The sequence below is a fragment of the Bubalus kerabau genome, chromosome 11 (assembly GCF_029407905.1).
Source record: "Bubalus kerabau isolate K-KA32 ecotype Philippines breed swamp buffalo chromosome 11, PCC_UOA_SB_1v2, whole genome shotgun sequence".
Classification (NCBI taxonomy): domain Eukaryota; kingdom Metazoa; phylum Chordata; class Mammalia; order Artiodactyla; family Bovidae; genus Bubalus; species Bubalus kerabau.
The window spans coordinates 23,383,212-23,401,977 of NC_073634.1; the positions used below are offsets into that span (position 1 = coordinate 23,383,212).

The window sequence follows — 18,766 nt, forward strand, 5'->3', positions numbered from 1 at the left end:
GGAGTCGGTGATGGACAAGGAAGCCTGGTGAGCTGCCATCCATGGGGTTGCGAAGAGTCAGCTTTGCACGACTGAGCAACTGAACTTAACTGTAATTAATTTTCTTAAAATAACGGTTGATATAGCATCAGTTTGGGATCATTTTTAACCAGTATGCAGTCTAATAAAGTTGATGTCTGATAAATCATTATTCAAATGCCCAGAGTATAATGGCTTAATATAAGTCTCTCTCTTATTTATCCAAAGTCTTTAGTAGACAGTATTGATGTATTTTCTCAGAACGTAATATTTTCCGACATTTTCAGATCAAAAAAAAATCTGTATTTTTAAATGTGTGTGCTTGAGTAAGTGAAAAAAATTACCTTTACTCATTTATATTAGAAATATGGTGCTGCTCTGTCAGAGGCTTGGGACACAGTGAGAAATAAAGCAGATCCTGTCTTTGCCACCATGAATTCTATAGTCTGAAGGCAGGCACTGAACAAGTAATAGCAATAAAGTATGATGAGGGTAATGGAGATGAAAGCACCGAGTTTATGAGAAAATAAAACTGGGACTGCAACCTGAACCAGGGGCTAAGAAAAGCCTTCTTGAGGTTCTGACAGGTAACTGAGATTCTAAGGAAATTAGAATTTAAACCCAGTCGTTTAAATCTTTAAGACTTTCTTGGGGGTGGGAGGCTTGTTAAAGATATGAATTCCTGGCCTTTTTATAGAGAGAAAAAAGTGCCGAGCTGCAGAGGGTGGTGACGACAACCTCACTGTCAGCGTGACTCACTCTGCCCACTGGGGTCTGCTCTGCGGGCCTAGTGCTCCCATGGTCCCTGGGTGAGAGAACAGAGGAAGGCACGTGGTGGCTGAGTTCTTGGCACTTTAGCCCCAGGAGATGAGGACCTTTGAGGACATGGCTGTGGACTTAGGGAGAGTGGGCCTGCTGGACCCATCTCAGAGGAAGCCATACAGAGACATGACTGATGGAAAACATCAGTCGTTGGATCTGCCTGTGGGATGAGCTCTGAAAATCAGATGTGCCGGCCCACTTGGTTCAAGGGGAAGAGCTGGAGTACGGGAGGGAGAGGACTTGCCCAAGGCCAGAGTCTAGGCTGAAAACTCTTAAAAGCTAGGACCTAACTTCCATGCAGAATATCTGTAGGAAGGAGCCATCTAGTGTCAGGGTTCAGTTCAGTTCAATCGCTCAGTTGTATCCAACTCTTTGCCACCCCATGACCTGCAGCATGCCAGGCCTCCCTGTCCATCACCAACTCCCAGAGTTTACATAAACTCATGTCCATTGAGTCAGTGATGCCATCCAACCATCTCATCCTCTGTCGTCCCCTTTTCCTCCCACCTTCAATCTTTCCCAACATCAGGGTCTTTTCAAATGAGTCAGTTCTTTGCATCAGGTGGCCAAAGTATTAGAGTTTCAGCTTCAACATCATGCCTTCCAATGAACACTCAGGACTGGTCTCCTTTAGGATGGGCTGGTTGGATCTCCTTGCAGTCCAAGGGACTTTCAAGAGTCTTCTCCAACATCACAGTTCAAAAGCATCAATTCTTCAGCGCTCAGCTTTCTTTATAGTCCAACTCTCACATCCATACATGACTGCTGGAAAAACCATAGCCTTGACTAGACGGACCTTTGTTGGCAAAGTAATGTCTCTGCTTTTCAATATGCTATCTAGGTTGGTCATAGCTTTCCTTCCAAGGAACAAGAGTCTTTTAATTTCATGGCTGCAGTCACCATCTGCAGTGATTTTGGAGCCCAAAAAAATAACGTCTGCCACAGTTTCCACTGTTTCTCCATCTATTTGCCATGAAGTGATGAGACCAGATGCCATGATCTTAGTTTTCTGAATGTTGAGCTTTAAGACAACTTTTTCATTCTCCTCTTTCACTTTCATCAAGAGGCTCTTTAGTTCTTCTTCACTTTCTGCCATAAAGGTGGTGTCATCTGTGTATCTGAGGTTATTGATATTTCTCCTAGCAATCTTGATCCCAGCTTGTGCTTCCTCCAGCCCAGCATTTCTCATGATGTACTCTGCATAGAAGTTAAATAAGCAGGGTGACAATATACAGCCTTGACGTACTCCTTTTCCTATTTGGAACCAGTCTGTTGTTCCATGTCCAGTTCTAACTGTTGCTCCCTGACCTGCATACAGATTTCTCAGGAGGCAAGTCAGGTGGTCTGGTATTCCCATCTCTTGAAGAATTTTCCACAGTTTGTTGTGATCCACACAGTCAAAGGCTTTGACATAGTTAATAAAGCAAAAATATATGTTTTTCTGAAACTCTCTTGCTTTTCTGATGATCTAGCGGATGTTGGCAACTTGATCTCTGGTTCCTCTGCCTTTTTTAAATCCAGCTTGAACATCTGGAAGTTCACGGTTCATATATTACTGAAGCCTGGCTTGGAGAATTTTGAGCATTACTTTACTAGTGTGTGAGGTGAGTGCAATTGTGCGGTAGTTTGAGCATTCTTTGGCCTTGCCTTTCTTTGGGATTGGAATGAAAACTGACCTTTTCCAGTCCTATGGCCACTGCTGAGTTTTCCAGATTTGCTGGCATATTGAGTGCAGCACTTTCACAGCATCATCTTTTAGGATTTGAAATAGCTCAGCTGGGATTCCATCACCTCCACTAGCTTTGTTTGTAGAGATGCTCCCTAAGGCCCACTTGACTTCACATTCCAGGATGTTTGGCTCTAGGTGAGTGATTACACCATCGTGATTATCTGGGTCGTGAAGATCTTTTTTGTACAGTTTTTTCATGTATTCTTGCCACCTCTTCTTAATATCTTCTACTTCTATTAGGTCCATACCATTTCTGTCCTTTATTGAGCCCATCTTTGCATGAAATGTTCCCTTGGTATCTCTAATTTTCCTGAAGAGATCGCTAGTCTTTCCCCTTCTATTGTTTTTCTCTTATTTCTTTGCACTGATCACTGAAGAAGGCTTTCTTACCTTTCCTTGCTGTTCTTTGGAACTCTGCATTCAAATGGATATATCTTCCTTTTCTCCTTTCCTTTCCCTTCTCTTCTTTTATCAGCTATTTGTAAGGCCTTCTCAGACAGCCGTTTTGCTTTTTTGCATTCCTTTTTCTTGGGGATGGTCTTGATCCCTGTCTCCTGTACAATGTCAGGAATCCATCCTTAGTTCTTCAGGCACTCTATCAGATCTAGTCCCTTAAAGATATTTTTCACCTCCACTGTCAGAGTAAATAGTTTGAATTTGAGGAAGAAAAGAGTAAGCTTAACTCAAAACAATAACCTGGGTTCTTATAAGAGGACATTTGCATAAACATGGGCAAATATCAAGTGCTTGAAGCATAATGAAGGCCTCAAAATTAATCAGATAGCTGTGCAGTGGACATGCTTCAATGCACAGGAGAAGACATGTGTGCCTGCAGGAGAATAACACGCCTTTTGAATGTAACCAGTGTGGCAAAGGCTTTTAACTAAAGGTTATCACTGAATGATCAGCATAGAATTCATATGTAAATGAATGAGTTGATGAATGGATGTGGGCCAACCTTTTACAGCCTCTCATCAGTAGCAGAAATTTCACACTGGAAAGGAGTTCTTTGAACATACTGAGAAAGGGGAAGTATTCACTCACAGCTCAGCAATAACTTAACACATGTTAGCTCATACTGAAGAGAAACCCTATAACAAAGGTGGGGAACACTTTGGCCAGAGAGTTACCTTTTCTACATACCAGAGAACTCACACCAGAGAGAAACCCTTTGTGATCATTATGGAAATGCCTCCAGTAATAATTCTGTCTCTGAAATGATATGAGTGAATTCACACTCCAGAGAAACTATGAATATCATCTATGTGGTAAAGCCTTTAGTTGATGTTCTAACCTTAGCTATCATGAAACAACGTACACCGGAGAGGAACCCTAGAGTGTGGAGGAATCTTCACATTGGTCTCAGCACCAACCTTTATAAACAGCAGAGAGCTCACAGAGGGGAGAAACCCTGCAGCCGTCAGCCAACGCTCAAGCCTTACAGAAAACTCAGAGTCAAACAGGAAGGGAAGCAGCAAGTCTTTACCAGAAGGAGAAAGCCATTTGAAAACTCCAAGATAGTTCATGTCAGAGAAGCAATTCAGCGAAATAAACATGGGAAACCCATTGCTCATAAAGCAACGTTCCAGAACATGCAAAGATTTTCACTGTATCAGACACTCTCAGTGTTATGAATGAAGTGATCATGCTTTAGTCAGCCTTCAAGTTCTTACACTTCAGAATTCCTCAGGCCTCAAGTCAATGTAGACATGCCTTCATCTGGATTTTATATAAGAAACTTAATACTCGGGAGGGGGAGAACCTATCAAGAACCCTTTAGTACAAAATTCAACATATAATTAGACTTTTGCCAAATAGATTACTGAAAATAATGCCATGTAAAGATGTAAACTATGATGCATTCTTAGAAACGCTGAATACAGATTCTGATGAGACGTAATAAACAATGAGATTAATAAGAGTTGTTGATGAAAAATCTAATACATGGGTATTTGTCTTTAAAAAATCATGAAATGGGGCTTCCCTGGTGGCTCAGTGATCAAGAATCCACCTGCCAGTGCAGGAGACATCGGTTTGATCCCTGGTTGGCAAAAATCTCACATGCCATGGAACAATTAATCCTGTGCTCCACAATTACTGAGCCTGTGCTCCTGAATCCTGGAGCCTCAACTACTGAAGTCCCTGCTCCCTAGAGCCCAAGCTCTGCAACAAGAGAGGCCACTGCAATGAGAAGACCACGTACCACCACTAGAGAGGAACCCCCGCTCGCTGCAACTAGAGAAAAGCCTGTGCAGCAACGAAGACCCAGCACAGCCAAAAAATAAATAATAAATAAATGTTTAAAAAGTCATGAAACATTATGCTGAGTAATGGAGGTGTTTTCCTTTATTACATCACTGTTAATCGATTGGTCAGTTTCCATTTTTTATACAGCTCTAAACATATTTACAAAGACTTTGCTTAATCAGACAACACCTTTTAATGTGACTGAAAAGTGAAACATATAAAAAATGTGTTCTCATTGCTCTGTTGTTGAAATACATACCTACTTGGCAAGGGTGAATGAAAACATGGACAAATATGCATACTTTATAAGTAATTCAAATATCCCAGGTGATACCAATGTAGGTGGTATACACACCATATTTTATGAAATACTAGAGAACTAACAAAGGCCTGGAACTGATAAATATGATGTGGAAAAGCACCCTATCAAGTGTATTGTTGTTTTTCAGTCACTCATTCGTGTCTGACTCTTTGCAACCCCATGGACTGCAGCACACCAGGCTTCCCTGTCCTTCCTTCACCATCTCCCAGAGTTTGCTCAAACTCATGTCCATTGAGTCAGTGATGCCATCCAACCATCTCATCCTCTGTCATGCCCTTCTCCTCCTGTCCTCAGTCTTTCCCAGCATCAGGGTCTTTTTCAGTGAGTCGGCTCTTCACATCGGGTGGCCAAAGTATTGGAACTTCAGCTTCAGCAAGTACAGAATGGCTGAAATGTTGAATTCTTGAGAGAGAGGAGAGATGGATAGGTAAATGACCCTCAAGGATAAGCAATGTTTAGAGAACAAGATCCCTGTCTCAGAGATGGAGCAGTTTTAGGTCTGACACATCCCAGGGGGGAGGAAGAAAAGATGAAGAGGCACCCTTCTGCAAGGCTGGGATACACAATCCATGGGAACGGTGACGTCTCCAACAGTGGTGGTAGAACTCGGAGAGAGTGACCAAGGGGCCAGAGTCATCAAAAATAGAAAGAGAGTGATCAGGAGTTTGTTAACAAATATGAGAAACGGTCGAGGGCAATTACCCTCTACCATTGGCCCTAACCACTCCCTCATTCTCTTCCTGAGCCCCCCTCAAAAATATTCTCTTAGCAAATACCTTGCTGGTTATGCAAATATGACTTCACAACAAGTCTTCTAACAGGAGTTCCAGGGAGCTCTGTCTGGGAAAAGGGGGAGAAGTGAGAGGTTGAGTCAGGGAAGAGAGAGCAGAGCAGAGCAGTATTGGGTTGAGTACCAAAGAGGATTAATGGTCTGAATGGGGTGCATTTTAGGCAGTGACAAGAAAGCGTGACCGGAGGTGGTGGTTTTAGCTGGTGTTTTGTTTTGTTTTTGTTTGTTTGTTTTAGCTGAAAGGCACTGCCAGTGTCCTCTATCCATAAAAAAAAAAAAAAGGTAAATTAATTAAAGACTGGGGTGGAAGCCCTGGGAAGAAAGTAAAAAAAAGAAGCGGGGTGTGTGTGTGTGTGGTGTTACCAGTTGGATTGGGTAGGAATTAGAGGAATTCTTTGTGGTGCCTCCAGAGGGCAGATATTGCTAAGCCATGATCTTAATTTTAAACCTTTTATTGTAGTTTGAGTATATTTATTTCTTTAGGCATTTAATGGAAACAGTTCTTTCATCTACATCATTTGTCTGTAAAAAATTGATTCCTAGATTTGAGAAAATGTTACTGAGCTCTGGTAGCCAACTGCCTATTTAATAGGCACTTATTTAGAATCTTCTAGGTGCCAGGCACTGAGCTAGCCCTAGGATTACAAAGTTAACCTTGAATTGTGGCTTTTCTGTAAGTTCTTTTTAATAATGCATCACTTACCTAGATTCATTAGCCATATTTTCTCAGAGTCTTCAAAAATACTGATTTGATAGAAGGTAGACTTAGCAGGCAGGCAGACTTCTAGTTTATCAGTCACTGCAGTAGAATCACTGTATTAAAGCTTATGATTAAAACTATTGAAGAACTTCTAGTTTTTTAAAAAAAATATAGCCAACGACTGCTTCCAAAAACTGTCCAGTTTTTCCTCCTCTGTTTTCTTTAAATATGTTAAACACCTTAAACCTTTCCTGATAGGTGGTTGGTAAGTGTCTGTTAAACACAAAAATTGCATAGGAGCACCCTACCATCTGAATTTATTTCCACTCTTCATAACTTCCACATTTGTTTTAAGGAAATAATAACACACATAGACTCCTATAAAACACATTCAGTTCAGTTCAGTCGCTCAGTCATGTCTTGACTCTTTGCGACCCTATGAATCGCAGCATGCCAGGCCTCCCTGTCCATCACCAACTCCCGGAGTTCACTTAAACTCATGTGCATCGAGTCAGTGATGCCATCCAGCCATCTCATCCTCTGTCGTCCCCTTCTCCTCCTGCCCCCAATTCCTCCCAGCATCAGGGTCTTTTCCAGTGAGTCAACTCTTTGCATGAAGTGGCCAAAGTATTGGAGTTTCAGCATCAGCATCAGTCCTTCCAATGAACACCCAGGACTGGGCTCCTTTAGGATGGACTGGTTGGATCTCCAGATTTTAAATCTTAAATTACCTGATAAAAAAATAGGTAGTTTGGATCTTACCATGGAATCTTGTCTGGATCTTACAGAGGAATCTCAGAGTTGTTAAAATTCTGCTGCTAGGACTCAGACATTTTCCACATGTTATAGTTGAAGAAGAAAACAATGTTATCATTAACACGGTGATGGATCCAGTGTGTCAGCTTATGCAGAAGGGGCTCTGCTTCCTGTATCCACCACCCCAGACCAGCTGGAGAAAGAGCCTGGAAATAGCTTTCCATATCACTTACATTTTCAGAGATCCAAATCATGCCTGGTGCTAAGACACGCACAGTTTCTTTGTGATGGTCTCAAAAAGTACCCCCTCGTTCAACAAGTCTGTTTCAAAGTACCTAGAGTATCAGGGTGAGGTGTGAAAGTTTATTGTGTATTTGTATTTTCTTTATAGGATAAAGATGCTCAGAAAGAGGTGAAAAAAATAAGCACTTCCTTGAAGAGGTAAATAAAAGAACTTGCTCTTCAACAAATCAGATGTGGTCTACTAAAAATTTAAACTAATCAAAGTTGTGTTTTTTTTATTATCCTTTTTTCTTTTTTGATGTAAGGGCAGTGTGCTCAGATCTGAAGGTAAAACCATGTTTCTGCAGGATGCATTCCACTGGTAGCACTACAAAACTAATTATGTTATTTGGAGAAATCTATTTCCTATAATGTCACTACAAAATGATCTTTAAACATGTATGCTTTATATTTTTCCTATAAATAATGAACTATAGTCTTCAGAATATTTCCTTAAATAAAATATTTAAATCAATTCAACAAAATGAACTCTAGTGAGTGTTTTATTGCTGCTTCAATGGAGACTTTATAAAACAAAATAATTTTATTAATGTGGTAGGAAAAGGGGGAAAAGGCAAAGGACATAAACAGGTTGTTGATAAGAGAAAACAAAAGGGGAACTACAACTAGTAATTTTAAAAATGTGAAGAAAATTATAATAGAATAACGTTTTACCATCAAAATAGCAAGGACTTTTTTTCCTTAAAGAAACATTCAGTACTGACAGTGATGCGGCAAGGTGGACCATTCTCATGCACTGCTGCTGGGAGAGTGTTTTGACCAAACATTTGGTAAAATTTAACCAGAGCCTTAAAAATATAGAAACTCTTTATCTCATAATTTTATTTTATAGAAAAAATCTTAAAGTGAAAAAGTACACTTATGCACAAATGTTCATGATAGCATTATTTTTTACAGTAAAACCCTATGTGTAACAGTAATAATCCAGTCAATCCTAAAAGAAATCAGTCCTGAATATTCACTGAAGGACTGATGCTGAAGCTGAAACTCCAATACTTTGGCCACTTGATGCGAAGAACTGACTCACTGGAAAAGACTCTGATGCTGGGAAGGATTGAAGGCAGGAGGAGAAGGGGATGACAGAGAATGAGATGGTTGGATGGCATCACCGACTTGATGAACATGAGCTTGAGCAAGCTCCGAGGGTTAGTGATGGACAAGGAAGCCTGGTGTGCTGCAGTCCATGGAGTCACAAAGAGTCGGACACAACTGAGCAACTAAACTGAACAGAACAGTAATAAAGCTGCTGCTGCTGCTGCTGCGTCGCTTCAGTCGTGTCCGACTCTGTGCGACCCCATAGATGGCAGCCCACCAGGCTCTGCCGTCCCTGGGATTAAATAAAGCAGTTAACCATATTAAAATATAACTACAATAGAATATTTTTGACATTAAAAATAACTTCAAAAATGATGTAGAGAAATGCACAGAGCATCTTAAGTTCAAGTACAAGATGAAATAATATATGCACATGATCTCAACTCTATGAAAATGTGCATAGAAATTCATCTATTGAAAATGTTCATATTTCTGTGGAGTTGTGTTTTATTTCTAATATTCCCCAATTTTTAATAGTTAAAAGGATTTTTCAGTTGAACTTAACTAGCAGTGATCTATAGATTCCCCACTACCCTTTAACCAGCTTTATCCTGGAAATCAGGTCAAAAATTGCTGGTTTGCTATCCCAAATGCATGGACACACATGCACACTTGTTACCTAAATTTCAGGCCTTGTTCTAGTGATACCAGTTCATCAAACTGAGCTAGTTTCTCCCTTTCATCTTTTATAACAGCCCATCAAGATACCTAAATCAGTCCAACTGATTCGTGCCCAAACGCTGACAACTAGTTTAACACTGAAAGTGCCTAGCTGAAGAGACAAGAGTTTTGCAGGTACACTTACGTCCACAAAGCCTACCTCTGGCTATCCCTATACAGCTAGGAGAATGCACAAGTTGAGACAGGTGATTGATTCTAGCAGCAGAAGATAATGTAGAATCAGTCACATTGTAAGCTTTGCTGGAGCAGCTCATTCAAGCAGTGAGCGCGTGCTAAGTTGCTTTAGTTGTGTCCGACTCTGCGACCTTACGGACTGTAGCCTTCCAGGCTCCTCTGTCCATGGGATTTCCCAGGCAAGAATACTGGAGTGGGTTGCCATGCCCTCCTCCAGGGGCTCTTCCTGACCTAGGGATTGAACCCATGTCTCTTATGTCTCCTGCATTGGCAGGTGGGATCTTTACCACTAGCGCCACTTGGGAAGCCAGCAGAAAGTGGTACAGAGACTTCGGCTAAGAATTATGAGAAACTACAAGAACACTCTTTGGTAATGGTGGGACTTGGGATCGTAATTGAAACATAAGGCCTAATCAATCTCACTTGTTTTAGCAAAAGTCCTATTTGGTCCCTGTAGTCCATAATGCCTTCATTGGACAAATTGATGTCTCGATTGAGTGATAAGTTTCTGAATAAGGACTTGACCCAACAGGAGTGTAACTTTTCTGAAAGTTATTTGAATCTTGAATATATTGTGAATTTCTGCCACATTTGACAGGTTTCTCAGTAAGATGTTGATAGAGGAAATCTCTCTCCTCATTTTGGAAATACCATATCCTCTTCGAATTAACATCAGAGCCCTGCTGCCTGATCATAGCTAGTCTTCATCAGGTTTATAATCAAAGCATGTATGTGTGAAGCCAGCTAAGGACAATTTCCACATTAAATCCACCCTCCCCCCACTTTTAAAAGCTGAGTGGTATTTTTGGATGGCAGCATTATATGTAGATTATTACACTTAAACTCCAGTGACTTTCATACAAAGTGAACCATTAAGAACTCTTTCCTCTCTGTAGTTGCTCACTCACCACTCATTCTACTGACCTTGGAGTAGACAGAGTAGCTGCAGAGAGTTTTTGAAATGATTTCTCCTGGTAGGTCACTAAGGCCAAGGCCATGGTATACCCTCCACCACGAAGTACATGAACTCCTATACTTTCAAGAGCCTTAATATACAGCTTTGGAAAGGGGGAGTTCCAATCCAGAACATTTGAATGTGTTCAATTTCTGCATATAATAAGGGGCATGTTATAATTTCTCATAAAACATTCATGTAACTCAGTGTTCTGCTAAAATTTTAACAATTGTCATGTCTGGGTAATCTGCCATGTTATCTTTCTTACTAAGTACGGGATATCCTTCATGGTAAATGAAAATCTCTGTTGTGCCTGAAAGTTGTCAAAAAGGTTTTCACTTAATCTTTGCATACTTTTAAATTATAAAAAGCTGTGTTAGGTAGATGGGACCATAGATCTTCTAGACCTGCCTTTTCATTTTACCAGTAAACAGTTTTAGCTCTGATGCATAAGCAACACGGACAGGGTCAGAAAATTAGTGAGTGGCTGAGTCAGGACCAGGTTCCTGGTCCTGGTCTCGGAATCTCATGCCTTCTGCACACTTCTTTGAGCTCAGGGCCTTTTCCATTGAACTGAATGGAGTCCAGTGTGTTTGGTGTTGATGGCGGGGAAGAGGGAAGTGGGAGGGAGGGAAAGAGTTCTGAAAATGGTAACACTTGCATGGTTTCACCTGTTCTGAGTGTTTTCCCTGTATTAGTTCATTTCATCCTCAGAGCAGCCCTACTAAAAACAGTTTTAAAAACAGCCCACTTACAGATAGGGGATCTGAAGCATGGGGTATTATTTTTATTTTTATTGGAGGATAATTGCTTTACAGTGTTGTGTTGGTTTCTGCTATACAACAGCGTGAATCCGCTATACATAGCCTCCCTCCTGGGCCCCTCTCCCACTCTCTAGGTCAGCACAGAGCCCTGAGCTGAGCTCCCTGTGCTGCACAGTTGCTTCCTGTTAGCTATCTACTTTACACATGGTCGTGTATATATATTAATGCTACTCCCTCAGTTCATCCCACCCTCTCCTTACCCCACTGTGTCCACAAGTCTGTGTCTCTATTCCTGCCCTACAGATAGGTTCATCAGTGCCATTTTTCTAGACACCATGCCTGACACAGTACTAGATCTGAACTGGGCAGCCAGCTCCAGAGTCTGAGCAGTGGTCCGAACCACCATAGAATCCTGCCAACAAACGTGGGGATGTGGGAATAAAAGAAGGTAGAAGGAGAACAGAAAAAAAAGGGGGGGGGTATTTAAAAAAGGATGTTAGAGAGGGATGGTAAAAGTAAAAAAAAGAAGGAAAAGAAAAGAGCAAGGAAAAATCTTTCCTTGTACTTACTTTTTGGGTATTGATAACCCATCTTCTGGTATCATTATTAAGTACCCAACAACCTATTGGGCATATTGTTGTTTAATTGCTCAGTCCTGTCTGACTCTTTTGCAACCCCATGGACTGTAGCCCGCCAGGCTCTTCTGTCCGTGGGATTTCCCAGGCAAGACTACTGGAGTGGGTTGCCATTTCCCTTCTCCAGGGGATCTTCCCAACCAAAGTATTGAACCCACATCTTCTGCATGGACAGGCTGATTCCTTACCACTGAGCCACCTGGGAAGCCCATTGTGCATCCTGACTTACATTAAAACTGTTTTTTATATTTCCACCTTCTCCCCACAAGATAAGGAAAGAGAAAGAGGGGGGGAATGGTGAAACTTATTTTAAAGGACTCATTCCACTTGCTCTGGGTGTAGGGGAGAGCCTCTTTATGGACTGCATGAACTACTGATTGGGCAGTTAACAAGAATATTTCACAGTTAAAGATAAGGTCACATTGTAGAACCAAATATGGTTACTATCTTGATGTTCTATGATTTTTTTAGAGCTCCCAAACCTATATTTTGCTCAACACAACTAAAGTCAAATCGTGTTTTAAAAATAGCTTTGTTGAAGTATAATTGATATACAAAAAATGCACCAACTGTGTAATTTGATATGTTTTGAGATATATGTATATACAACTATGAAACCATCACTGCAAGATAATGCAACCCTTCTCTCCTGACTCTCCCTAACCACCACCCCCCTCGATCCCCAACCACATATCTGTTTTCTGTCACTAGCAATTGCATTTTCTAGGCTTTTATATAACTGGATTGTATATTATGTACTCTCATTTTTGTCTGGTTTCTTTTACTCAGCATAATTATTTTGAGATTCATTGATATCATTCAGTTCAGTTCAGATGCTCGGTCATGTCCGACTCTTTGCAACCCCATGGACTGCAGCATACCAGGCCATCACCTGTCCATCACCAGCACATCCCTGTCCATCACAAACTCCCAGAGTTTACCCAAACTCATGTCAATTGAGTCGGTGATGCCATCCAACCATCTCATCCTCTGTTATCCCCTTCTCCTCCTGCCCTCAATCTTTCCCAGCATCAGGGTCTTTTCAAATGAATCAGCTCTTCACATCATGTGGCCAAAGTATTGGAGTTTCAGCCTCAGCATCAGTCCTTCCAATGAACACTTAGGACTGATCTCCTTTAGGATGGACTAGTTGGATCTCCTTTCAGTCCAAGGAGCTCAAGAGTCTTCTCCAACACCACAGTTCAAAAGCATCAATTCTTCAGTGCTCAGCTTTCTTTATTGTCCAACTCTCACATCTATACATGACTACTGGAAAAACCATAGCCTTGACTAGATGTTGAAGCTGAAACTCCAATACTTTGGCCACCTGATGCGGAGAGCTGACTCATTTGAAAAGATCCTGATGCTGAAAAAGATTGAGGGCAGGAGGAGAAGGGGATGACAGAGGAGGAGATGGTTGGATGGCATCACCAACACAATGGACATGGATTTGAGTGGACTCTGGGAGTTGGTGATGGACAGGGAGGTCTGGCGTGCTGCAGTTCATGGGGTCACAGTCAGACACGATTGAGCAACTGAACTGAACTGAACTGACTAGATGGACTTTTGTTAGCAAAGTAATGTCTCTTTTTAATATGCTGTCTTTAATATGCTGTCTAGGTGTGTGTGGAGAAGGCAATGGCACCCCACTCCAGTACTCTTGCCTGGAAAATCCCATGGACGGAGGAGCCTGGTAGGCTGCAGTCCATGGGGTCGCTACGAGTCAGACAGGACTGAGCGACTTCACTTTCACTTTTCACTTTCATGCATTGGAGAAGGCAATGGCAACCCACTCCAGTGTTCTTGCCTGGAGAATCCCAGGGACGGGAGCCTAGTGAGCTGCCGTCTATGGGGTCGCACAGAGTCGGACACGACTGAAGCAACTTAGCAGCAGCAGCTAGATGTGTGTAACAATAGTTTATTCCTTTTTATTCCTGACTGGTATTTTGTTACATATGCCACAGTATTGTTGTTTTTCTTCATTCACCTGTTAATGAACATTTGGGCAGTTGCCAGTATTTGATTATTAGAAATACATCTATGAATCTTCATATAAATTATTAAAATGGACATATGCTTTTGTTTCTCTTGGATAAATATTTAGGCAGAGAGTGGCTGAATTTATATAGTAGATTTATATCTAGCATTTTTAAAAACTGTCAAACTGTTTTCCAAAGTATCATTTTACAGTCTCACCAGCAGTGTATGAGAGATCCACTTTTTCTAGCTTCTTGACACTTGGTATGGTCAGTCTTTTTTTTTTTTTTTACTGAAGTATAGTTGACTTACAATATTATGTTAGTTTCAGGTATTCAACAGTAATTCAGTTACATATTTTCCATTATAGATTATTACAGGATATTGAATACAGTTCCTGTGTTGCACAATAAAGTCAGTCTTTTGCATTTTAGCTGCTACTTTGGGTACATTGTAACCTCTACTTGGGATTTTAATTTCCATTTCCCTAATGACAAATTAACTGAGCTTTTTTTCATGTGCTTTTTTGCCATTCGTATATCTCCTTTGGTGAAGTGTCTTTCAATTTTTTTGCCCATTATTTTAACTGAGTTGCTGGTTTTCTTTTTTGTTGAATTTTGAGAGTTCTTTAGGTATTCTGGATAGAAGTCTTTTATTAGATACAGATTTTGCCAATGTTTTCTCTCCCTGTGGCTTGTCTTCCCTAATAGTGTCTTTCACAAAACAAATGTGTTTCATTTTGATAAGACAATTTATATGTTCTTGGTGCTGTATCTAAATATTTTGCCTAATCCAAGGTCATAAAGATTTTCTCCTATATTTTCTTCTAAAAGTTTTTTAATATTTGATTTTACATTTAAATCTGTGACCTGTTCTAGGTTAATTTTTGTATATGATCTGAGTTATGGATTGAAGTTCATTTGTTGTGTGAATGGATTTGGAATTGTTCCATCACCATCTGCTAAGAAGGTTATTGTTTCTCCACTGAATTGCTTTTGCTCCTTCGTCAAAAGTCAGTTTTTCGTATATATGTGGGTCTATTTATGTACTTTCCATTTTGTTCCACTGATCTATTATCAGTAATAATGCCAATAGCACCCTTGGTTAGTTACTTTAGTTTTCTTTTGTCTTGAAATCAGATATTCCTCCAAGCTTGTTCCTTTGCTAACTCTTTTTGACTACTCTAAGTTCTTTACATTTACATATGAATTTTCTAATTCTTTTTTTTTTTTAGTTTCCACAAAAAAAATCTACCTGGGATTTTGATTGACATTGTGTCGATTAATTTGTCTCCTCAACTCAAGGAGATGCACCCACAATGCACCATTGCCTGGAAACTCTCCACACAGTGACCTGGGGCAATTGTAGGGCTTAACTTTGTTTATTACCTGTGTCTCGGGAACCACTGTCCTTTTTTTCCTGTTGACCAATATCTTGAAAACAACTGATTCATATCCATTGTCCATGTTTTGGATTTTGAAAGACAGAAATTGTTAATTTGGCAAGTTGTAACTGTGACGCTTTCCAGACTCTAACATATTGACTTTATTTTTTTAAAGAAGTTTCTAAAACATTCAAATATGTCTATTCTATAAAATAAAGCAAATTGAGCAATTGCACTATGAAATTAATTAATTGGACTTTGGTTAGAACTCTGAGAGTTTTTTGTTTTTATATAACATTGTTACATTTTGGTCATAAAGTTTGCATATGAAGAATTAAATTGTATCTTTCCTCCTTCTTAAATACTTTATATTTACATTTCCTAATTTAAATTGGTAAACATGATTGGGAAAATAGTCTGCTGAAACTGCAGGTAGAAACGGCATCAGAAATTATTAATAGCACATAAATCTGCCTCTGGCAGAGCCCTCATTGGACAACCAGCGCCCTCCAATCTGGCAGACCGTGGTGTAGTGTGGAAATCATCTGGTGCCTAACACAGTCTGTTCTCATTTTTAAAAGGTACCAGTCATGAAGATAGTGATTTTCCAGCCAACCTACCATTTAGTTGTTTATTTTGTCTCTTTGAAATGCATTTATTTCCTTAACGTTTTTCAGACCTAGGAGCTCAAGTTACCCAATAATCGTAATTAATCACATGTATATTGAGCTAACATGGAATTATCCAAGGGCTGATCCAAGTTTGTGTGCCTCAAGTTTACACAATGTGGAGTCTACCTCTAACGCTACCTGGGAAGCCCAAGAAAAAGAATAGAAAAATACAAAATTAGGTATGAAAGTAAGTTTATTTAGAATGAAAGAGACATCACAACAAATATGAAGTTTTAAAAGCTGATAAATGCCACAAATATAAAAAAATTGAGAAAAATAACGTCATTATTATTTATTAACTCTGAGGGACATCTCTGGGATATTGTTCCCTGTACTTTGTCACATACTCTGTTCTTTTTGTCATAAGATGTTAATTTTTAATGTCATTGTATATAAAAAGGATATAGGATAGTTACACTGGTCTCTCGCCTAGCATGAGTGATTGACATGTATTAATATTTTTCATTTCGGATGGTTTAGAAATGCCCCTCTCAGCCTCCTTTTTTATCACAAATGGCACACGATGACTTCCTCCACGGCACAGCTTCCCCAGGGTGAGTGAGCCTTGGGAGGACTACCACCCCTGGAGCACTGTGAGCTGGCCTGGGGGGCCCTGTGGCAGTGGTTGGTCCCTCTCTGCCCAGCCTCTGTGCCTCCAGTTCCCAGTCCCATCACACCCCAGCCATGAGGGGGCCCCAGGAAGCCTTGAAACCCAGATCATGGTGGGCCTAAGCAGGAGACCAAGCAGCGCCTTGTCCACATCCTTCTCCTTGGAGTCCAAGTCAGGGTCTAAAGCTCAGTGCAGTCCCAGGAGCGAGCTGTCACTGGGGCCACTGATGTGCAGGCTGGAAGTCGCCCACTGACCCTCCCGCCCACCACATCCATCTCAGTGTTCTCATGCCTAATATTTCAATGAAAGCTTTTTACTTGCTGAGATGGGTTGAGAAAGTGCTCCCAAAAGAGAAAAAATTTCTGCCTTCAGATATGAAGTGACAGAGAGAGAGCAGAGAAAGAGAGAAGAAGCCAGCAAAGAGAGGAGGCAGGTCAAGGACCAGACAAGAGGCAGCAAGCCTGAGGCAACGCCAAGACCAGCCTTTCTACTGCAAATTTAAAGTGCTCTTACTTTCCTAAAGACAATACAGAATTTTTTTTAATTTTAGTGGTTTTTTTTTTTTTTTTTGGTTGCCATAACCTTCATTCAATGAAATACGGACCCCATACTAGGATTAGGCATTGTGGCATTTCTATGACCCAATTATTTTTTTTTAATTTTATTTCTAGACTTTAGTTTCTGATCTATTGTTTAGCAATAAAGTAACTCCTGCAGTACCCCAGTGTGAAGCTTAAAATGATTTAGAGGACCATCCCTGACAGCATGGCAGGAATACCTGTTGTTTTGGAGACTCTTTGGCCCCTGGACTCATTGCTAATGGATTGGAAAAATAAAAAGATGACTTATTATTTTTATTGCTTGAGAGACCTGGTCTTACAACATATATGTATAGTGATAGCACACGTATCATGTTTATAACATTTTAAAAGTTTTCTTTTAAATGCAAAACAAGCCATGCTTTAGAGTCATATTAAACTTTTAATTTTTATAAGTGTTCTCATGTCTAATATTTCAATGAAAGCTTTTTACTTGCTGAGATGGGTTGAGAAAATGCTGCCATCCTCCTCTGACCATGGAAGAAACTGGAACAAAGGTTAGATTTGCTGGAGGTCACATACCGAGTTCAAGAGTGAGCAGTGGCCAGACCCCTGTGTCCTGACTCTGAGCCTGGGCCTGTGCAGTGATGAAAGACATCATAATTGGAGCCATACAATCCATCTTTAACCACGTAAGATTTAACATCCTTCAGGAACTAACTCTATTTCCTTTTGTTTTCATTTACCAACCAAGTGATTAAAGCAGCTAAAAAGATAGATGTCTACAAAGATAAGACTTCTTAAAATTTGTATAATTGCTAACTTGCCAGAAATGTACACGAATTTCCCACAGTGAAGGAGATGGTTCACTGGATGGGAAAACAGTTATTTAAGATGGGCTTTGGATAGGGAGTTTAGGGTATGTCTAAGATAAATTCATGGCAGTGGCCAGGAAAGATGCCTTCTTCTCCTTAGGGTATAATTTACTTACATCTGGTTGTGGTCATTTCTCCAAAAGATGATGCTCATAGTCATAATTTGTTTCCCTTTTAATTTTGATGTCAATATGTGCTTTTTCACTGTTCCATAACTATAATTTACATTTCATAGCTTACTTAGTGGAGATTATGACCTATCTCACAGTTGCAAACCCGCCCTAAACATGGACTGCTTTATTTGGCTCACTGAGTTGACCAAGAAATCTCAATGTGAAGGGTAAGTTTATTTGGATTTTTCCCAAACTCAGCTAGATACCACTAACACTGGGTTCCTTTATAAAGAGACCAGCTCGCTGGGATGTGGAAGAGACAGCGGCACATCCCCTCCTGACCTTCCTCCTCCTCCTCGGGCTAGGTGAGCTCTCAGAGCAGGGACCCTCTTGGGGATGTACAGGCCCTGGGAGAGAATGCTCTGCTGAACGTAATTAGCTAGACCCCAACCTGAAGTTTCTAGATCAAGGGAAGAGCCAGTGGATGGAGTCAGGTCTCAGAAGAAGCATCTACCCAAGCACACAGTGACCTACTGCTGCCAGCCCCTGACTCCGTCGCAGTCCTTTATTGAGGTAAAAGTTACAGACAACCAGATGCAATCATTT

At 40.5% G+C, this 18,766-nt stretch overlaps 1 protein-coding gene across 3 annotated transcripts in view; it reads left to right on the top strand.

Moving 5' to 3' along the window:
- Positions 1-10,148, top strand: part of RMDN2 (regulator of microtubule dynamics 2) — a 69,371-nt gene extending 59,223 nt beyond the window's left edge. The window contains exons 11-12 of one of the 3 annotated variants that reach the window (XM_055539832.1): positions 9,478-9,577; positions 9,912-10,148. In XM_055539832.1, the coding sequence (XP_055395807.1) occupies positions 9,478-9,558 (81 nt within the window). In that variant the 3' untranslated portion in view covers positions 9,559-9,577; positions 9,912-10,148. Of the gene's footprint in view, positions 1-4,663; positions 5,390-7,775; positions 8,144-9,477; positions 9,578-9,911 lie in introns of those variants that run through there. The other 2 variants (XM_055539835.1, XM_055539833.1) reach the window with 2 other exon arrangements.
- The last annotated feature ends 8,618 nt before the right edge of the window (positions 10,149-18,766 follow it).